The 22,402-nt window shown below is 37.7% G+C and overlaps 1 protein-coding gene across 3 annotated transcripts; it reads left to right on the forward strand.

The window, feature by feature from the left end:
- The first annotated feature begins 361 nt into the window (after positions 1-361).
- LOC115415370 (uncharacterized) lies at positions 362-21,567 on the forward strand. Of its 3 annotated transcripts, none has more exons than XM_030128917.1 (7): positions 362-496; positions 762-1,064; positions 1,855-2,169; positions 2,320-2,436; positions 2,702-2,727; positions 4,107-4,172; positions 7,042-7,507. In XM_030128917.1, the coding sequence occupies exons 1-7, from the start codon at positions 442-444 to the stop codon at positions 7,132-7,134; spliced, it is 975 nt and encodes a 324-aa protein (XP_029984777.1). In that variant the 5' UTR covers positions 362-441; the 3' UTR covers positions 7,135-7,507. The 3 variants fall into 3 exon arrangements, with proteins under 3 accessions (XP_029984777.1, XP_029984779.1, XP_029984778.1); XM_030128919.1 differs by lacking the exons at positions 762-1,064; positions 1,855-2,169; positions 2,320-2,436; ... (1 more) ...; positions 4,107-4,172; positions 7,042-7,507 and adding exons at positions 16,065-16,367; positions 17,158-17,472; positions 17,620-17,736; ... (1 more) ...; positions 18,877-18,942; positions 20,438-21,567 and having other exon boundaries at positions 430-496; XM_030128918.1 differs by lacking the exons at positions 362-496; positions 762-1,064; positions 1,855-2,169; ... (2 more) ...; positions 4,107-4,172; positions 7,042-7,507 and adding exons at positions 9,099-15,509; positions 16,065-16,367; positions 17,158-17,472; ... (2 more) ...; positions 18,877-18,942; positions 20,438-21,567.
- The last annotated feature ends 835 nt before the right edge of the window (positions 21,568-22,402 follow it).

The following is a 22,402-nucleotide window of genomic DNA, read 5'->3' on the forward strand; positions in this document are numbered from 1 at the left end:
AACCCAAACTATTTAAAACGATGATATTCTCATTTTTCTCTTTCCCTCCTTACTTTTTTCAGCAAACATGCAACTTCCCTCTTACTATTGTAATGACAGATGGAAAATGAGAATAGTATCATGATATTGAGCTGCTGCTGCAACAATAATCACACTAACCAAATAAAGAAAAATGCAGAATCTGCAGCTGCGATTTACGTAATCCATATGATGTAATTTGTATTTGATGTACAAGGGGAGATCATATGAAACAGAATTTCTCTGTCATTTTCAAATCAACACATTCGCAGTTTGTGAAACAGTTCCTGGGACATTGGATGATGCTGTTACAACAATTGTTTTAACAGACTTTAACCACAAAGAGGAACATCACTGACAGTGCCTCATCTAGTCAAGAGAAAAATTCTCACAACACACCATCCTGCTGATCAGAAATGAACAATGGCAGCTCTGGACTTCATGGTTTTTGTTTGTGTTTGTGTTCTGCTGTTTGAAGGTAAGATGCTGTTTTTAAAATGGAAAATTTTTAACACAAACATTTCTACTGAATGTCAAGTACAATGGTTGCAAAGTCTATCTATCTATCTATCTATCTATCTATCTATCTATCTATCTATCTATCTATCTATCTATCTATCTATCTATCTATCTATCTATCTATCTATCTATCTATCTATCTATCTATCTATCTATCTATCTATCTATCTATCTATCTATCTATCTATCTATCTATCTATCTATCTATCTATCTATCTATCTAGGTGGATTCAGTGTTGAACGCATCCATGTTTTCTACCGTTCTGGTCAAATGGCCATAATACCCTGTGGTCGGACTCCACCCTCAACATGTTCTAAGGTTGGGTGGTTTGACGACAACGGCCCTCCAATTGAATTTCAAGAGGGAAATGGTCAGAGCCCACCCACAGATGTCAGGTTTCATCTGTCCTCTAACTGTTCTCTGGTCATTAACAACGTCTCTGGTGAGGATGCTAGTAGATACCTTTGTCGTCCTGACCAACAGAGAAATGATCAGGACACATTTTTGTACCTGAACATCCTGACAGGTGAGTCCCATTTCTATGACAAATCATTTACATGAAAGTTGAACAGAGGAGCTCAGTCTCATGTCCTGTCTGCACTAATGCAGATATTTTCCAAAACAGATGTTTTTCTCAACATTTAGGCCTCTCGTCCACGACTAATTAGTGTTTTAGGTCACAGCAATGGAGATTTAAAAACATTTGATTTGTTTGTATCTGTGTAAACAGAGATAAATGATGGCATCACACCACATTTTACTCATGTCTATGTGTTTGTGGAATGAAGCTGCATTTGAAACTTCAAATCCAGGTGTATAAATCAGTGTACGACCTGCAGTAGATCGAGGTCAGTACCTTTGGGAGAAGGACCAGACTGGTGTTATCATGCAAAGAATACACTTCTACAACCACAAAAGTTTACTGCTGAATTTGTTGCTGCTTCACCTTCATGACAGATTAAAGCCTCTGTGTCTGCTACATCCAGTATTATCTACGGTGTCCACAGGTTGGACAACAACTACTATAATTTGTGAGAGACTTTGGACCAGTTTGGAATTGTTTTTGCATTGTCGTGTGGACAAAGATCTTTTAAAAACAGAGGAAGAAAATATCTGTTTAGAAAACCATCCACATTAATCTAGACTGGACATGACTCCAGGCATTGCAACATGTTGATTTTTCTTTTACATACAGTGTCTCCTCAACTGAAACACTCAAGAAACCTCTGTCATTATTCATAAATACTTGATATTATTGGATTTTGTTTTTCATTGTCTGCAGAAAGTAACTGACTGACTGTTAAGTTTTCTTTCAGTCTCTGAATCTCATCCAGACGCTGATCCAAACAGAGATGGAAACGTCGCATTACAGTGCTCTCTGAACAGATACAAGTCATTTCATTGTCCAGAGAACAGTTTGCGCTGGGTGAATGAGGACAGGTTTGAGCTGACGGGCACACGCAGTTCCATCAGACATGGAAACTGTGTCTCTACTGTAACTGTGAAACGTCCAAGTGGACACAACAGGAGATACACCTGCCAGTTTGTGGATAAGGATCAAACACTGGTATCTGCAGACCACACAGTTGTCTTAATCACTGAGAGAAAAGACGGTCAGACAGAAAATCCAGGTAATTAGTATAATCTTAAATTATATTTTATAAACTATCATCACTTGCCCTTAACATGGAATTTGTTATCATATTTACATATTCCAAAGCTGAGGATCGCTGACTTTGTAATCAGTCACATGTTTATCCATGACTTTCTATTCATTTTAGAAACAATCCTCTATATTGGTGCAGCAGTCGGGGTGGTGGTGGTGCTGGTCGTCATCACTGTTATTGTCAAAATGAAATGCAGGAAGAGAGACAAAGACACAGCCAAACAGACAGATGGTAAAGAAAATACTGCACTGTGATTCACAAAAAAAAATATACCATATTATATCTATAATCTATGGATTCATACTAGGCTACATTAGTTCATCAGATCTGTATGATATTTGGTTGGATTCATTGAATATTTACTAAGTACACTTGGGTAAAATGTCCCCTCGTTGATAAAATGGAATGTATATGATAAAAATTATTGGCTAAATTAAGGTTTATAATAGACAGCATTCTACTGATCTGAACTTCAGATTTCCTCCTTTTCTTCCAGGCTTTCAAAACCAAAACCATCCCACTGTGAGTAAAATGTACTTTCATAGGTTGTACTTGCATAACATTCGTATTTATTCTTGTTACACTTCTTAGGAACATCAGTTAATGTAAAGCCTGATGTTCTTGTTTTGTGTTGCTGCTTTTTTTTATTTACCAGAGGCTAACTCTAATGACCAAATACATCGACAGCAGATGCAAATCAATTCAGTTCATATCTCTTTGTCTGTTACAGCTTTATATAAATACATCTTTAGCAGAACTTCAGAGCTCTTTATTCTAAAGACTAACGATAATTTTAGGTAGTCTTTTAACATTTGAAAATAGACACATAAGCCCTTTAAGTATCTACTGCTGCCTGTTAAGTGACATTTTCAGTCAAAATAGCTACAGAATTATGTACATATTGCTGTAAATAAATTGCCTAAACATTTTTCCCATGCATTTACTTGGTAAATAATATATATATATACATATATATATATATATATATATATATATATATATATATATATATATATATATATATATATATATATATATATATATATGTGTGTGTGTGTGTGTGTGTGTGTGTGTGTGTGTGTGTGTGTGTGTGTATATATATATATATATATATATATATATATATATATATATATATATATATATATATGTACAGAGTGCTACATCTAGAGGACAGAATCTGAACTGCAATTTCTTTCGCTATAAAGTGGTAGTACTTTAAAATATGTGCAATGCAAAAGATCTATTTAAGCTGTCAAACACAAGCCAACAGGGTACATCATGTCAGTATTACACAAATGAATAAATAAATATATGCAGGGTGGGGAAGCAAAATTTACAATGAACATTTAGTTGTTTTTTCTCAGCAGGCACTACATCAATTGTTTTGAAACCAAACATATATTGATGTCATAATCATACCTAACACTATTATCCATACCTTTTCACAAACTTTTGCCCATATGAGTAATCAGGAAAGCAAACGTCAAAGAGTGTGGGATTTGTTGAATGCACTCGTCACACCAAAGGAGATTTCAAAAATAGTTGGAGTGTCCATAAAGACTGTTTATAATGGAAAGAAGAGAATGACTATGAGCAAAACTATTACGAGAAAGTCTAGAAGACACTATTAAAGAAGGATGGGAGAAGTTGTCACCCAAATATCTGAGGAACACTTGCGCAAGTTTCAGGAAGCGTGTGAAGGCAGTTATTGAGAAAGAAGGAGGACACATAGAATAAAAACATTTTCTATGATGTAAATTTTCTTGTGGCAAATAAATTCTCATGACTTTCAATAAACTAATTGGTCATACACTGTCTTTCAATCCCTGCCTCAAAATATTGTAAATTTTGCTTCCCCACCCTGTATATATATAAATAAATATGTTCTTTGTCTTTAGGCTGAGCCGGAGAGCAATCTGACATATGTAATGTTAGATCATAAGAACACTGATGCCAGTAAAGAGGTGAGTTATGTATTTATTTAACTCCCTTGTTTTTGTCATATATTAATAATCATCTATGACCAAAAATACACTGAATAAGTACTGTTTATGCTATTATACTAACCACTACATAACGACTGTTTATACATGTAAGAGGATAAATATGAAGCAGGCCAAGGATGACCCACAGAATATATATATATATATATATATATATATATATATATATATATATATGTGTGTGTGTTTTGTTTTTTTGTTTTTTTTTAATTTTACCTTTATTTAACCAGGAAAACCTCATTGAGATTAAGAATCTCTTTTTCAAGAGTGTCCTGGCCAAGACGGGCAGCAGTACATTAAATAGTTACAGACAGACTTCCATACATAAAACAAATACATAAAAAGCACACAGACAAGTCAAACCTTCCAAAGCAAACTCAAAAAGCGCTCATGAAATGTAAACAAAAGTGCTTTCTTGTGGCAAATAAATTCTCATAAATCTAATAAATATAAATATAAATTCTCATAAATCTAATAAATATAAAGTATAATGATGAGTGAGGGGTTTACAGCCTGTTATGAGCTTTTGTGCATTATTAAAAACGGCATTTGCTTCTGTTGTGAGCTGACAGAGGTGTGAATGAACACAATGTCACCATAGTCAAGGTAAGGTAAGAAGGTGGCAGCAACAAACCATGTTCTGGCACTGAATGTAAAACAAGATTCAATTCAAAAGATGAATCCCAGTTTTACATGTCATTAAAAAAAGAGAAAAAAAAAAGGATGTTCAACATGGGATATAAAAAGAAATATTTTCATTAATCAAGATACTCAAGTGTTTGTAAAAGGCCACAAATTCATTAGATTCCTGTACAGATGTTACAAAAGGGAGAACAGGCACAAACTCTGAATTTTAGTCACTAAACCCTTCATAGTTAATTCATAGAAATACTCTGAGATTCAAAATTTCAACCTTAGTGTGATATTGGAAGACATAACTAGATTTAATTACTTTAGTGATTTTTTTTTATTGTCATGTCAAAAATCAAGCTCAACAAAATTACCGTATTTGGTTCCGTAGCTGTGGGTGACAATTGAATAAATAACAAAAAATACAAGAATTTATATATAAAAGTACAAGGAAAATACATGTAAGGTGAAAGGAACATGTATTTTACAACATTAGAGCATGACTTTTCTTACATTAGACCTGTGGTTCTTAACCTGGGTTCGATCGAACCCCAGGGGTTCGGTGAGTCAGTCTCAGGGGTTCGGCGGAGGTCAAGACACACACTCGACTCATTAGTTGGGTGTGTGTGTCGGGCTAGGTCCGTGTATGTAAACAAACGGCTTCGGAGACTCTTTCTCTGATTGACATCCAATATACGCGGTGTATTGTTGTTGCTTACAGCACTATAACACATCCGGAAGTGTTTATAATCTCTTCCACTCGTCTGACGATTAATTATTTGAGTATTTTCCACATCGTTGTTATGACTTTTGCTACTTCCTGTTAACCACGGAGGCAGCCATGTGTAGCGTTTGTTTACATTTTTCGGTCACCGCACTGGTCAGTTACAATCATGTGACAACCGACGCACCGTCGCGGATGGAGAAATCGTATTACGCTAAAGCCGAGCTAGTGCCGTAATAAAACAACGATCACAAAAATACTGAAGGAGTATAACGAGAACTTTTTTTTTGATACACTACATGCAAATATCTTTTTTTTTTTATGTCAAAATTGCGTGGTTCGGAAAGTTCGGAGCGAGATGAAATGAAAACCGGGTTGACCTGACGGCCTACACATACATATACACAACAGCAGAAGTCTCACTGATTTGCAGTAAATATTCATTATTATTGTAGCCTGATGGAAATTAGGTGATGGGTGTGTGTTAAAATGTTAAAAATGATAGATAGCATAAATACAATAAGTTCATTATTGGAATACATAAGGTTAAAAATTAAAACCATTTCAGTGTGGTAATATTAAAAAAGATCATGTCTTTGTGAAAAGGTATGGAATTTGTTGTAAGTTCATGCACTGTATTGGTTTTGTTCTTTGAGCACAGTGATGTAAATGCACGGTTCATTTTGTGCACCAGTAAAACGTATGCCGGTGTCTTGAATTTGAAAAAAATCGTATTGTATTTTTTAATAAAGAAGGGTTCGGTGAATGCGCATATGAAACTGGTGGGGTTCAGTACCGCCAACAAGGTTAAGAACCACTGCATTAGACCAACATGCATGCTGATCCAGACACCTGTAAACATCCACATTCTCCATTTGAACATCATTCCTTACATTAGTACCATTACTTCATGGTACCTAACAAAGCAGGTCCACTCACTGATCATGCAGAGGTGGACCTTACAGACCCTGGAGACCACATTGGACCTGAGATTGGTGACTCACTGTCCTCACTGGAACTGTTGATGTCACTGTCTTGTAATGTATTTGGAAATTACCAAAAATAGTCACTTGTCCGATAAAGGGTTAAGAGATTAAGCTTAAACTCCCTCAAAAAAAGTCAATTTATATGGAATCTATTTCTTCTGATCCTGACACATTGTCTTTAAATACAAGAGGGGATCACATGGTAGTCTTTGACAAGCCTTTACAAAGTCCTGACTTTAGAAATTTAAATTTGCTGCAGTTGAATATACATACAGCAAAGAGCAACACAACACTGATAGGCTGCAAAGAATTACTATCTCCCTGCAAATGTCCCTTTTGTTTTTCATTTTCAATGGGTTGTCTCACTGTATTTTTCTGCCCAACATACAGGAAAATGCAGCACAGCTAAAAAGATAATTCCACATAATTATTCTGAAGCACAGCCCTTCATTGAGATGGATCTTTATTTTGTGTTGTTTTGTGTTTGAAGATGAGAAAAGAAAATGCAGTGACGTATTCTACAGTCAAGACTCAGATGAAGACAGAAACAGACCATGATGTCGTCTACAGCACCGTCAAATAAAATAAATCATGGGGAAAGTCTTTATGTCTGTGGAAGATTTCAGCTGCAAAGTGTATGCAACACACACAGGAAGTGGAGCAAGGCTTTATCAGCAACATTTCTTTTCACAGTAATCGAAACATGGAGCTATGTTCATATTTTCCAGCTAAAACATAACATTTTCTACTAAACAAAATGCTGAAGAGCAGTTTCTATTGTCAGTTTTTAACCCAAACTGGTAGGTCACTGTCCAAATAAAACAGAATAACAAATTGAGTTGAGATAAAAACAGATTTTGGGTGGTATGTGTGGGATTGTTTGCCTCATTTGTTCTATTCAGATTTTTTTTCACCATTTGGGCCATTTTGGGCAATACTAATGAAAATAATTTACACAAATTGCAAGTCGCGCAGAATAAAGCGGCACGAATTGTTTTGGGTTGCCCTTACAGAACTAATATAACCACAATGCACAACTGTTTAGCATGGTTAACTGTAAAATCTAAATTGAAATATTCTTTATCATTTATTCATAATATAGCAACACAAACTCCAGAAATTTCATAGAAAACTCACTTTTTGCTGATAAACAATTATTGTACAAGACAAATCATTGAAAGACTGTGTGGTCTCTCAACTATTGGTTGGTGAAGGAGTACAAATGTATAGTACTTATTTTGTTTATTTTTGCATTGGGCTGTTGTACATGTCGTGTGTGTACAATTAATGTAAAAATTTAAAATTGTAATGTAGAGGAGACCCCAGGAAGAATAGCAACTGAATCATCAGTTGCTAATCAGGATCTTAAATGAAATGAGGCCACATGGTGGTGCAGTGGATAGCACTCGTGCCTCACAGCAAGAAGGTCCTAGGTTCGATTCCAACATCAGTCGGCAGGGGGTGGGACCTTTCTGTGTGGAGTTTGCATGTTCTCCCCATGTCTGCGTGGGTTCTCTCTGGGTACTCCAGCTTCCTCCCACCATCCAAAGACATGCACTGATAGGTTAATTGGTTAATCTAAATTGCCCATAGGTGTGAATGTGAGAGTGACTGTCTTGATATGTTCAGCCCTGCGAAGAACTGGCGAGATGTCCAGGGTGTACCCCGTCTTCACCTATAAGTAGCTGTGTTATGACTGGCTCAGAGTCACAACATAAAGGAGGACACAAAACCAGATTGAATGCAAAAAAGTAGTAATTTATTAATAAAAAGAAAAACAAGAAAAAACAAAAACAGCAAGAAGCTGTGTGGTCTGCTGGTGAGCTGAGGAAAAAGAAGTCGAGAGAGCAGCAGGAGCTGAGCCCTTTATACAGGCCCAGCCCTTCACTTCCAACAGGTGGACACAATCAGGCTAATCAGCCCATCATCACAGCTCTTAAAGACAGGACAGTTAAGCAGGCAAACAAAATAACACATAACACCCCTTCCCTTAAATTGACAGCCATGCTGTCAACATCTTAAGGCATGCGTGAAAGGGCATCAGCCACAATATTATCACGCCCCTTCTTATGCCGAATCTCGATGTCAAAATTCTGGGCCATAAGAGCCCATCGCATGAGCCTTTGATTGCTATTATACATGCGATTTAAAAAGACAAGGGGATTGTGGTCAGTAAAGACCACCACTGGCTGCGGTGTAGAGCCAACATAAGCCTCAAAATGCTGGAGGGCCCAGAGCATGGCTAAGGTCTCTTTTTCAATGAGGCTATACTTGCATTGAGCTGCAGAGAACTTCTTGGAGAAGTAGCAAATGGGGTGATCAATACCAGAAGAATCCTCCTGCAGAAGTACAGCACCAGCACCACTTGCGTCGACCTCCAGCTTAAAGGGCACTTCAAAGTTGGGAGCCAGCAACACTGGGGATGAACTAAGTATGGCTTTAGTTGTCTGAAAAGCCAGCTCACACTTACAATCCCAAACCATGACCCTTGTAGTACTCAGGAGGTCAGTCAAAGGAGATGCAACAGAAGCAAAGTTTTGACAAAAACCTCTAATAACCTGCTAAACCAAGAAACCGACGCAACTCCTGCTTAGTGGTGGGAACAGGAAACTCAGAAATAGCAGTTATCTTTGCATCAACTGGCCGCACCTGACCCTGACCAACCTTCTTGCCAAGGTATGCAACAGTGGCTTTGGCAAACTCACATTTTGCAAGGTTCAATGTGGGTGAAGCATCTTGCAAACGCTGAAACACAGTAGCCAGAGTTTCCATGTGGGTCTGCCAGTCAGCCGAGTAAACTACTACATCATCAAGATATACCTCACAGTGTGCCACCCCAGACAGCACATGCTGCGTAAGCCGTTGGAAAGTGGCAGGGGCATTGCGCATGCCAAAGGCCATGACTATACTGCATGAAACTGTCTGGGGTTACAAAGGCAGAAATTTCAGAAGCACGTGCCGTTAAGGGCACTTGCCAGTAACCCTTTAGTAAGTCTAACTTTGTGACATAACAAGCAGCTCCAACCCTATCTATACAGTCCTCTACACGGGGAAGAGGAAAAGAATCAGGCCTTGTAGCAGCATTGACTTTTCTAAAGTCAGTACAAAAGCGTGGTGTCCCATCAGATTTTGGCACCAACAAGCATGGAGAGCTCCAGGCACTAGAACTGGGAACTGCTAAGCCATGCTCCTGCAAATACTTAACCTCCTTCTGCATTGTAGCCCTTTTTGTGGGATTCACACGATAGGCGTGCTGCTTAATAGGAGGACAGTCACCAACATCAATATCATGTTGTACTACAGTGGTTTGAGTTGGTACATCAGAAAAAAGTGAGTGATGATTTTCAATCAACTCAATGATGTCACTCTTAGCTGTCCCAGTGAGATGAGACAGGTGAGTTTCTAAATCACAGTTGGGAATTCTTCAACCGAGTACACACAGCAGGGGAATCTTGTATCTCCAACTCATCCTGATGAGAATTTGCAGGCAACACCACAGTTAAAGCTACAGGCATAACCTTAGCTGAAGGAGATGGAGGTACAGCTGATTCACTAGTCCTAGCAACATAGGGCTTCAGCATGTTCACATGGCATACACGTGATTTATGACGCCTATCAGGCGTACGGACAACATAATCTGTTTCACTCAGTTTTTTGTCAATCACATAGGGACCTGTGAACTTAGCCTGTAGGACTGAACCAAGAACAGGAAGGAAAACAAACACAGAATCTCTGGGGTTAAACCTGCATTCAATAGCAGTCTTATCAAAATGAGCCTTCATCTTAGATTGTGAACTAGACAATGCCTCTTTTGCTAATGCACAGGCATGGTGGAGACGCTCTCTGAAAGAGCTGACATAGTCCAGCACATTTTGACAAGGATGGGAATTACCAGTCAGCTGCTCACATAACTTCAATGGCCCACGAACTGTGTGGCCAAATACCAATTCTGCAGGGCTGAAGCCCAGGGACTCCTGAACAGTCCCTCGAATTGCAAAAAGCAGAAATGGAATTCCTTCATCCCATTCTCTACCAGTTTCAAGACAATAAGCACGCAACATAGTCTTAAGGGTTTGGTGGAAGCGCTCTAGTGCCCCCTGGCTCTCTGGATGATAAGCGCTAGAGACCTGATGTTTCACAGCCAACATCTCCAACACCTGAGCAAACACTTTAGACATAAAATTGGTACCCTGGTCTGTTTGAATGACCTTTGGCAAACCAAAAGTGGTACAGAACTTAATTAGTTCTTTTACTACCACCTTGGCTTTGAGGGAATGCAGTGGAATTGCCTCTGGATACCGAGTTGCAGCACACATTAAAGTCAGGAGAAACTGGTGACCAGATTTTGACTTGGGCAATGGACCAACACAATCAATGATAAGTCTCTCGAATGGCTCCCCTATAACTGGTATAGGGTGAAGTGGAGCCTGTGGAACCACTTGATTTGGCTTCCCAATTAACTGACATACGTGACATGATTGACAATACTTTACATCACTTTTTAAACCAGGCCAGAAGAAATACTTCAATATGCGATAATAGGTTTTACTTATCCCTAGATTGCCAAACAAAACATCATCATGAGCCAAACTCAGTATCTGTGCACAGTAACCAACAGGGACAACCACCTGATGTACAGTATTGCACCCACTGTCCTCTTCAGCTAAGGGAGCCCACTTACGCATGAGGATATCATCCTCCCAGTAATAAACCACTTGAGAAGCACCAATTTTGTCTTTAGGTAACACTGCTGCAATACACTTCGTTAAGGAAGGGTCAGCCTTCTGAGCTAATGTCAGCTGCTTCCTACCTACTTTTAATGGAGACTCAGACTGATGACAAGATGACAGGACTGGACAAAGAAACCTCAACAGTCTCTGCTGAAGTAGATTCTGTAGCCTGTTTAGCTGCACTACACTCAGAAGTTGCAGAGGGACCCACAGACTGTATGACTTCTTCCTGAGGTGCCATAAAAATTTCTGAAAGGTCAACCACATCTTCAACTTTATGTGCCTGAGCACGAGTTACAACACAAGCAGGAAACACTATTGGCATCTGGGATAACTGATCAGTTTGAACAGACTGAGTTCCAGCTGGGTTATTTACAACAATGGGTGCAGGAAACACCTCCCCACCTGCCAGATCATTGCCCAGGATCATATTCACCCCCTCTACAGGAAGTTCAGGGCGAATAGCTACTGCCACTGGGCCTGTAACCAAACCAGACTGCAAGTACACAACATGCAATGGGGCTTTAAGCCATGTCATTCCACAACCCCGCACTAAAGCATGTTCACCTGTAGAAGTCTTTTCAGAGAGGGGCAGAACTCCCTCCACCAATAAAGACTGAGCAGCTGCTGTGTCTCAAAATACGAACCGGGACAAACTTTTCTGAATCAGCGATGGCTACTAAACCCTCCATACGAAAAGGCGCAACGATATCAGGCTCAAACCCGTCCTCAGTGGACTCAATGGGACATTTTACTACACCAGACCTATCTTTAGTGAACTGATTGATTGCATTCTCCCCACTGGACAGGTGTGGTACTGAAGCTAATAAGGCCACTGGCTTAGGAGCTTTCTGCTTTTTACTGAGAGCGTGACAGTCAGCTATGAGATGACCAAGCTTTTTACAATAGAAACAGACCCTCTGAAAGCTTTCTGTGCTAGAATTAGTAGCCTTTACAGCAGAACCTGAAGACCCAGGACCACCACTGTCAGCTTTAAAATGAGGAAAAACACGGTTCCTAGTCTCACGAGATTTATCATTAAAAGTGACCCTATGAGCCAAGACATACTCGTCAGCAAGTATAGCAGCAGCCCCAACTGTGGACACTCGCTGCTCACTCAAATAAGTCGCAACTGCTTCAGGAACACAATTTTTAAATTCCTCCACGAGTATCAAGTCACAAAGTTGCTCTTTAGTTTCAACTTTCTGAAATGTGCACCACCTATTGAACAAGATTTCTTTTTCTCTGGCAAATTCAACAAACATCTGCTTCTCAGTCTTTCGACATCCTCTAAAATGCTGCCTGTAAGCCTCTGGAACCAGCTCATAGGCCCGCAATATGGCTGCTTTAACAACTTGGTAATCCGCACTTTGGGTGAGTGTTAATGAAGAATAAACTTCATGTGCTTTACCTGTTAAAACACATTGCAGCAACAGGGTCCAGACATTTTCAGGCCAGCCAAATGTGGTGGCTACACGCTCAAAATGTGAGAAGTATTTCTCTACTTCTTTCTCCGAGAAAGGAGGCACCAAACTAATGTTACGTCCAACATCAAACCGTGGAGAAGGAGAACCTGTAGACTGCAGACCAGCTGACCTCAGTTCTAATTCTCTCATTCTCTCTACATGTACCAAACGTAACCTCTCCATTTCAAACTTCCTGTCTTCTTCTCTAGCTTTTGCCTCAAGCTCTAATTGTTTAATTTTTAACTGTAAGTCTAATTCATGTAAACGCACAGCATGAACATCCTGTGTTGACAACAGTACATCTGTCTTATTGTCAGATACCTGAACAGATTGACTTAAATCTGAATCCTCAGACTCACTCAAAAGCACTCCCTGTTCCACTAGTGCTGTAATTATCCTTGATCTAAGCTCGTCTTTTGGAGAAATTGATGCAGCTGTGATGTGATAATGCTTTGCAATTGACATCAACTGTGCTTTAGTACACTGAAAGAGCTGCCCTCTAGTAGGAGCTTCACAGAAGTTCTTCAGATCAACATCTATACTGAAATCAGAATTAAGAATGAGTTTGCTAAGGCTAATAGTAGTACTGGGAAACCTAAGAAATTTAATAAACCACACACGTCAAACCAGCCCAACACAATGTAACACAATCACACAGATAAGTGCCACAACACAAAGTGCAATTAACCTCAAACTGGAAACAAACCAGCACAACTCCATATAACACTTCCACACAGAACCAGCATTATGAAACAAAGCGCAGTTAATATCACTACAAACCGACACAAAGCCAGAAGTAAGCAATCAAAACTTACAAAAAACCACACTGGGCTGATAACTCCATAACTATTCCCTGCACACAGTATGGAAATAGTATGATCACTGCCACCCTTAAATGAGTCAATACAACTTAAACACTAAACGCTACCCCTCCCCACAGGAAGAAAGTAGATTACACAAAATGTAGTCCCACAAACCATGCGACTACAACAAAAACACCACTCACAAAAATGCATGAGCACCAGGGTTATGAATGTTCCAGAGGAACACAACTACAGCCTAGCATTTAAACTACTGCGCGCAAAACAAAGTCCTCTAACTCACAACACACGGTGTGAGTGCAAACCCAGGCCAGTCCATGACACCACATGCTATCACTGATTGAGAAATTGGCATTCCTAATTAACCTTCTCAAGAGCTTACCTGGTTTCCTCTCTACCTTTAACTTTTACCCTATCTTACTAAAACCTAGCTATCTTCGTCGGCTTTCCCGGGCACGCCAGGGGCCACCCCAGGGTTACCGCTCAAAAACAATAAAGTGGTGAAGGTAACACCAACACCCACCGGCTGACTGAACCAGGTAAACTCAAAAAAAACCTTACCTCATGTGGTGACACATACATGAACCCGCTGACTGGAAAAAAAACGTGAAAAACGGTCTAGGGGTAAAAAAATAAACTGACCTACTTCAATTGGACGAGCCCCCATTATGTTATGACCGGCTCAGAGTCACAACATAAAGGAGGACACAAAACCAGATTGAATGCAAAAAAAGAAGTAATTTATTAATAAAAGGAAAAACAAGAAAAAAACAGCAAGAAGCTGTGTGGTCTGCTGGTGAGCTGAGGAAAAAGAAGTCAAGAGAGAGCAGCAGGAGCTGAGCCCTTTATACAGGCCCAGCCCTTCACTTCCAACAGGTGGACACAATCAGGCTAATTAGCCCATCATCACAGCCCTGAAAGACAGGACAGTTAAGCAGGCAAACAAAATAACACATAACAAGCTGGCATAGGCTCCAAGCGACCCGTGACCCCAGTGAGGATAAAAGCGGGTTCAGAAAATGAATGAATGAATGAATTGGGCCATTTTGTATTGTTGGAATTAGAAGTCATATTGTGTTAACAAAAATAAAAGTTAATCTATAGTGGTAACCCTTTAAGCACTAAAGTCACAATATTGTAACAATGAAACAGGCACCTACATCAAAATTGAATATAAAAAAAAACCTCAAAAAACTCTGACGCCTAAAGGGTTAATAGGCTTTTGAAAAAAAAAAAAAAAGTATCATGCTTTCATATGAATGCAAACGTGTAATTTTTTGCTCCTTACATACTTGTAAATAAACTGCTGTTTTAAGGCCTTTGAAGGTTTTTCATTGTCGCTGTAAAATAAAAAGATCATGATTGTACAGATTCATGTTCAGTGTCAAAGTGCCTTTTCGACTTCAAATTGTATGTTTATTTTTTATTCAGGTAACGTACAGTAAGTAACAGCTTATTCTTAAATTGAGAAGGACATTGAAAAGTTGAATACTTCCTTTGTAATTTAATTCACTTATGTCTACTGTGATGTTCCATACGGGTTTCTGAACTGCCTTTTTAGAGCCTGTAGTTTGTAATTTTGCCCTCTGACAGAGATACACTGGCTTTTTATGTTTGTCCTACACTTCATTTTCTTGTAGATTTCACTTCCCCATAAATTATAATTACTTTGGCTGGGCTCAAACATCTCCTGTAGACTGTAGGGGAGCATATGGTCATGCCAACACGCCTACAGTTTGTGAAACAATTCGTGGGACATTGGATGATGCTGTTACAACAGTTGTTTTAACAGACTTTAACCACAAAGAGGAACATCACTGACAGTGCCTCATCTAGTCAAGAGAAAAATTCTCACAACACACCATCCTGCTGATCAGAAATGAACAATGACAGCTCTGGACTTCATGGTTTTGGTTTGTGTTTCTGTTCTGCTGTTTGAAGGTAAGATGCTGTTTTTATGATGGAACATTTTAAGTAAACACAAATATTTTCACTGAATGTCAAGTACCACAGTTGCAAAGTGCACACCTCTTGTATATATTATTCTCATATTCTTTCATAAATAAAACTCACATTTGGTGCCCTTTGACTCCACCTGGTACTATCCTGGGCTCTGTGGTATTTGTACCTACTTTGGTGTGGGTCCTGGTTAAATTTTGTTGATTCAGTGGCATCAGTATTATCATCATTTAAGACAGTCAAATCTAGATATCATTTTAGTCGAGTGACATTCATACTTTACAGTTGGATCTATTCTCTGAGGTCTTGTTTTTTCATAGTGTCAGGATTATGTATTTTTACTTGAGGGGTGAGAAGCAGTTCTTAATTCTTTTACCTATCTATCTATCTATCTATCTATCTATCTATCTATCTATCTATCTATCTATCTATCTATCTATCTATCTATCTATCTATCTATCTATCTATCTATCTATCTATCTATCTATCTATCTATCTATCTATCTATCTATCTATCTATCTAATCTTTCTTTCCAGGTGGATTCAGTGTTGAACACATCCATGTTTTCTACCATTCTGGTCAAATGGCCATATTACCCAGGGGTTCTTCTCCACCCTCAACATGTTCTAGGGTTGGGTGGTTTGACAAGAACAACCATCAAATTCCGTTTCAACAGGGAAATGGTCAGAGCCCACCCACAGATGTCAGGTTTCATCTGTCCTCTAACTGTTCTCTGGTCATTAACGACGTCTCTGGTAAGGATGCTGGTAGATACGTTTATCGTCCTGACGAACTGTTTAAAAATGGAGACACATCTTTGTACCTGAACATCCTGACAGGTGAGTCCCATTTCTATGATAAATCATTTACATGAAAGGTGAACAGAGGAGCTCAGTCTCATGTCCTGTCTGCACTAATGCAGATATTTTCCAAAACAGATATTTTTCTCAACATTTAGGCCTCTCGTCCACATGTAATTAGTGTTTTAGGTCACAGCAATGGAGATTTAAAAACATTTGGTTTGTTTGTATCTGTGTAAAAAGAGATAAATGATGGCATCACACCACATTTTACTCATGTCTATGTGTTTGTGGAATGAAGCTGCATTTGAAACTTCAAATCCAGGTGTATAAATCAGTGTATGACCTGCAGTAGATCGAGGTCAGTACCTTTGGGAGATGGACCAGACTGGTGTTATCATGCAAAGAATACACTTCTACAACCACAAAAGTTTAAAAGTGAATTTGTTGCTGCTTCACCTTCATGACAGATTAAAGCCTCTGTGTCTGCTACATCCAGTATTATCTACGGTGTCCACAGGTTGGACAACAACTACTATAATTTGTGAGAGACTTTGGACCAGTTTGGAATTGTTTTTGCATTGTCATGTGGACAAAGATCTTTTAAAAACAGAGGAAGAAAATATCTGTTTAGAAAACCATCCACATTAATCTAGACTGGACATGACTCCAGGCATTGCAACATGTTGATTTTTCTTTTACATACAGTGTCTCCTCAACTGAAACACTCAAGAAACATCTATTATTATTCATAAACACCTGATATTATTGGATTTTGTTTTTCATCGACTGCAGAAGGTAACTGACTGACTGTTAAGTTTTCTTTCAGTCTCTGAATCTCATCCAGACGCTGATCCAAATAGAGATGGAAACGTCGCATTACAGTGCTCTCTGAACAGACCCAGGTCATTCCATTGTCCAGAGAACAGTTTGCGCTGGGAGAATGAGGACAGGTTTGAGCTGACGGGCACACGCAGTTCCATCAGACAAGGAAACTGTGTCTCTACTGTAACTGTGAAACGTCCAAGTGGACACAACAGGACATACACCTGCCAGTTTGTGGAAAAGAATCAAATACTGATATCTGCAGACCACACAGTTGTCTTAATCACTGAGAGAAAAGACGGTCAGACAGAAAATCCAGGTAATTAGTATGATATTAAAATATATATTATAAACTGTCACCACTTGCCCCTGAAGTGGAATTTGTTATGATTTTGACATTTGCCAAAGCTGAGGATCACTCACTTTGTAATCAGTCACGTTTATCCATGACTTTCTGTTATTTTAGAAACAATCCTCTATATTGGTGCAGCAGTCGGGGTGGTGGTGGTGCTGGTCGTCATCACTGTTATTGTCAAAATGAGATGCAGGAAGAGAGACAAAGACACAGCCAAACAGACAGATGGTAAAGAAAATACTGCACTGTGATTCAAAAAAAATATATACAATATTATATCTATAATCTATGGACACATACTGGGTTATATTGTTCATCAGATCTGTATGATATTTTGTGTAATTCCTTGAATATTTATTAGGTACACTTGGGTAAAATGTCTCCTCGTTGATCACATAAAATGGAATGTATATGATATGAATTATTGGCTAAATTAAGGTTTATAATATACAGCATTCTACTGATCTGAACTTCAGATTTCCTCCTTTTCTTCCAGGCTTTCAAAACCAAAACCATCCCACTGTGAGTAAAATGTACTTTCATACGTTGTACTTGCATAACATTCGTATTTATTCTTGTTACACTTCTTAGGAATATCAGTTTATGTAAAGCCTGATGTTCTTGTTTTGTGTTGCTGCTTTTTTTATTTACCAGAGGCTAACTAATGACCAAATACATCGACAGCAGATGCAAATCAATTCAGTTCATATCTGTTATCTGATACACCTTTATATAAATACATCTTTGGCAGAACTTCAGAGCTCTTTATTTTAAAGACTGATGATAATTTTAGGTCATTTTTTAACATTTGAAAATAGACACATAGACCCTTTTATGGAGAGAAATTTGTTTCTTTATTCATCAATCAATTCATATCTCTGTTGTCTAATACAGCTTTATATAAATACATCTTTGGCAGAACTTTCTGCCAAAGATGAATTTAGAATAAAGAAGCTCTTTATTCTAAAGACTAATGATAATTTTAGGTCATTTTTTAACATTTGAAAATAGACACATAAGCCCTTTAAGAATCTACTGCTGCCTGTTAAGTGACATTTTCAGTCAAAATAGCTACAGAATTATGTACGTATTGCTGTAAATAAATTCCCTAAACATTTTTCCCATGCCTTTACTTGGGAAATGGAAAAAAAAAACAGATATGTACAGAGTGCTACATCTAGAGGACAGAATCTGAACTACAATTTCTTTTGCTATAAAGTGGCAGTACTTTAAAATATGTGCAATGCAAAAGATCTATTAAACCTGTCAAACACAAGTCAACAGGGTACATCATGTCAGTATTACACAAATGAAGAAATAAATAAATAAATAAATAAATAAATAAATAAATATGTTCTCTGTCTTTAGGCTGAGCCGGAGAGCAATCTGACATATGTAATGTTAGATCATAAGAATACTGGTGCCAGTAAAGAGGTGAGTTCTGTATTTATTTAACTCCCTTGTTTTTGTCATATATTAATAATCATCTATAACCAAAAATACACTGAATAAGTACTGTTCATGCTATTATACTAACCACTACATAACGACTGTTTATACATGTAAGAGGATAAATATGAAGCAGGCCAAGGATGACCCACAGAATACAAAGTATAATGATGAGTGAGGGGTTTACAGCCTGTTATGAGCTTTTGTGCATTATTAAAAATGGCATTTGCTTCTGTTGTGAGCTGACAGAGGTGTGACTGAACACAATGTCACCATAGTCAAGGTAAGGTAAGAAGGTGGCAGCAACAAACCATGTTCTGGCACTGAATGTAAAACAAGATTCAATTCAAAAGAAGAATCCCAGCTTACACATGTCATTATAAAAAGAAAAAAAAATTTCAACATGGGATATAAAAAGAAATATTTTCATTAATCAAGATACTCAAGTATTCATAAAAGGCCACAAATTCATTAGATTCCTGTACAGATATTATAAAAGGGAGAACAGGACCAAACTCTGAATTTTAGTTACTAATCCTTAACCCGTCATAGTTCACTCACAGAAATACTCTGAGATTCAAAATTTCAACCTTGGTGTGATATTGGAAGACATAACTAGATTTAATTACTTTAGTGATTTTTTTTTTTTATTGTCATGTTGAAAATCAAGGTCAAGAAAATTACCATATTTGGTTCTATAGCTGTGAATGACAAATAAATAAATAGCAAAAAATACAAGAAATATATATAAAAATACAAGAAAAATACATGTAAGGTGAAAGGAACATGTATTTTACAACATTAGAACATGACTTTTCTTACATTAGACCAACATGCATGCTGATCCAGACACCTGTAAACATCCACATTCTCCCTTTGAACATCATTCCTTACATTAGTACCATTACTTCATGGAACCTAACAAAGCAGGTCCACTCACTGATCATGCAGAGGTGGACCTTACAGAGCCTGGAGACCACATTGGACCTGAGATTGATGACTCACTGTCCTCACTGGAACTGTTGATGTCACTGTCTTGTAATGTATTTGGAAATTACCAAAAATAGTCACTTGTCCGATAAAGGGTTAAGAGATTAAGCTTAAACTCCCTCAAAAAAAGTCAATTTATATGGAATCTATTTCTTCTGATCCTGACACATTGTCTTTAAATACAAGAGGGGATCACATGGTAGTCTTTGACAAGCCTTTACAAAGTCCTGACTTTAGAAATTTAAATTTGCTGCAGTTGAATATACATACAGCAAAGAGCAACACAACACTGATAGGCTGCAAAGAATTACTATCTCCCTGCAAATGTCCCTTTTGTTTTTCATTTTCAATGGGTTGTCTCACTGTATTTTTCTGCCCAACATACAGGAAAATGCAGCACAGCTAAAAAGATAATTCCACATAATTATTCTGAAGCACAGCCCTTCATTGAGATGGATCTTTATTTTGTGTTGTTGTTTTGTGTTTGAAGGTGAGAAAAGAAGATGCAGTGACGTATTCTACAGTCAAGACTCCTGTGAAGACAGAAACAGACAATGATGCCGTCTACAGCACCGTCAAATAGAAATAAATCACGGGGAAAGTCTTTATGTCTGTGGAAGATTTCAGCTGCAAAGTGTATGCAGTACACACAGGAAGTGGAGCAAGACTTTATCAGCAACATTTCTTTTCACAGTAATCAAAACATGGAGCTATGTTCACATTTTCCAGCTAAAACATAACATTTTCTACTAAACAAAATGCTGAAGAGCAGTTTCTATTGTCAGTTTTTAACCCAAACTGGTAGGTCACTGTCCAAATAAACCAGAATAACAAAATGAGTTGAGATAAAAAATAGATTTTGGGTGGTATGTGTGGGATTGTTTGCCTCATTTGTTCTATTCAGATTTTTTTTGCCATTTTGGCCATTTTGTATTGTTAGAATTAGAGGTCATATTGTGTTAACAAAAATAAAAGTTAATCTATAGTGCTAATCCTTTAAGCGCTAAAGTCACAATATTGTAACAAGAAACATAATTGAATGAAACAGACACCTACATCAAAATTGAATATTAAAAAAAACCTAAAAAAAAAAAAAAAAAAACTCTGGTGCCTAAAGGGTTAATAGGCTTTAAAAAAAAAAACAAAAAAAAAACCCAAAACAGAATCAACCTTTCATATGAATGTAAATGTGTAATTTTTGCTTTTTACATACCTGTAAATATACTGCTGTTTTAGGGCCTTTGAAGGTTTTTCATTGTCGCTGTAAAATAAAAGATCATGATTGTACAGATTCATGTTCAGTGTCAAAGTACCTTTTTGACTTCAAATTGTATGTTTATTTTTTATTCAGGTAACGTAAGTAATAGCTTATTTTTAAACTGAGAAGGACATTGAAAAGTTGAATCCTTCCATTGTAATTTGATTCATCTATGTCTACTGTGATGTTCCATATGGATTTCTGAACTGCCTTTTTGAAGCCTGTCGTTTGTAATTTTGCCAACATCAAAAATGTTAAGATGGACCAGCTACAGGATTTGTACCTGCATTGGCTCTGTTTTGTAGTTTTGTTTTGTTTTTTAACATTTCATGTATTAAAAACATTAAATTATTGCACTTGCACTACTGTTCTTATTTATCAAAGTTATTTTCTTTCAGATGTTTTAGTCATATTGATAAAGTTATTTTCATCTGTAAACTGGCCATACTGCCACAACGATGCACAAATATGTAAACTACATACACTACTATGAAAACATGAGCCTAGAGGATACATTTAGTTAATTTACGAAAAAAAAAAAAAAAAAAGATATTTTTCTGTTAGTGTTAAACTAAAAACTAGACAACAACAAACTAGAAAACCGAAATTAACCCAGTACATGCATTTATGTCAGAAAAAGACGCCTCTCAGGCAGATTTTCCACGCACTCCCAGGGGAATCACTGTAACACATTTGGTGTTTATTTCACTTTTTGAACTAATTCACCTCAAAACAGACCTCAGATAATTTATTGGGCTTCTTTTTCTCATCAGATCTGCTGTGTGATATAAGGAAAGCCCCACCATAGTGAAGGAGACCAGTTTGACTACAAGAAAAACTTAACCGATAACTTCATGAAACAATGCCAGCACCACTCTTGTTTTGTCGACTTGTCTTTCTCCATTGACATAACTGACAACAAATCTGAAATGTTCCCAAATTGGAGACCTTACAGAAGATGAGGGTCTTCCAACTCTGGCTTTGTACCTGTGACGCTGCTCTGAGTTTCCAAACTGGTTCACCTTCAGCATGTGGTGGTGCGTGGACCCCTTAGACGTCCACCTAGGACAAGGGTCAAGAAGCTTTACAACCTAAAGAGCCATTTTTGTCTAGAAAAAGAAGAAATAAATCTGACAAAAACACTTAAATAAATTAATTAAATTAATAAATTAATAAATCTGAAAAAACACTTAAACC

This window comes from Sphaeramia orbicularis, chromosome 24 (genome assembly GCF_902148855.1).
Source record: "Sphaeramia orbicularis chromosome 24, fSphaOr1.1, whole genome shotgun sequence".
Taxonomy (NCBI): Eukaryota; Metazoa; Chordata; class Actinopteri; order Kurtiformes; family Apogonidae; genus Sphaeramia; species Sphaeramia orbicularis.

What these genes read in the sequence shown, in the direction of transcription:
- LOC115415370 (XM_030128917.1), top strand. Translation starts at nt 442, where the DNA reads ATGGCAGCTCTGGACTTCATGGTTTTTGTTTGTGTTTGTGTTCTGCTG. An exon ending in CACAGCCAAACAGACAGATG is followed by an intron (nt 2,437 to 2,701) that starts GTAAAGAAAATA and finishes CTTTTCTTCCAG; the next exon opens with GCTTTCAAAACCAAAACCAT. An exon ending in ACACTGATGCCAGTAAAGAG is followed by an intron (nt 4,173 to 7,041) that starts GTGAGTTATGTA and finishes TTGTGTTTGAAG; the next exon opens with ATGAGAAAAGAAAATGCAGT.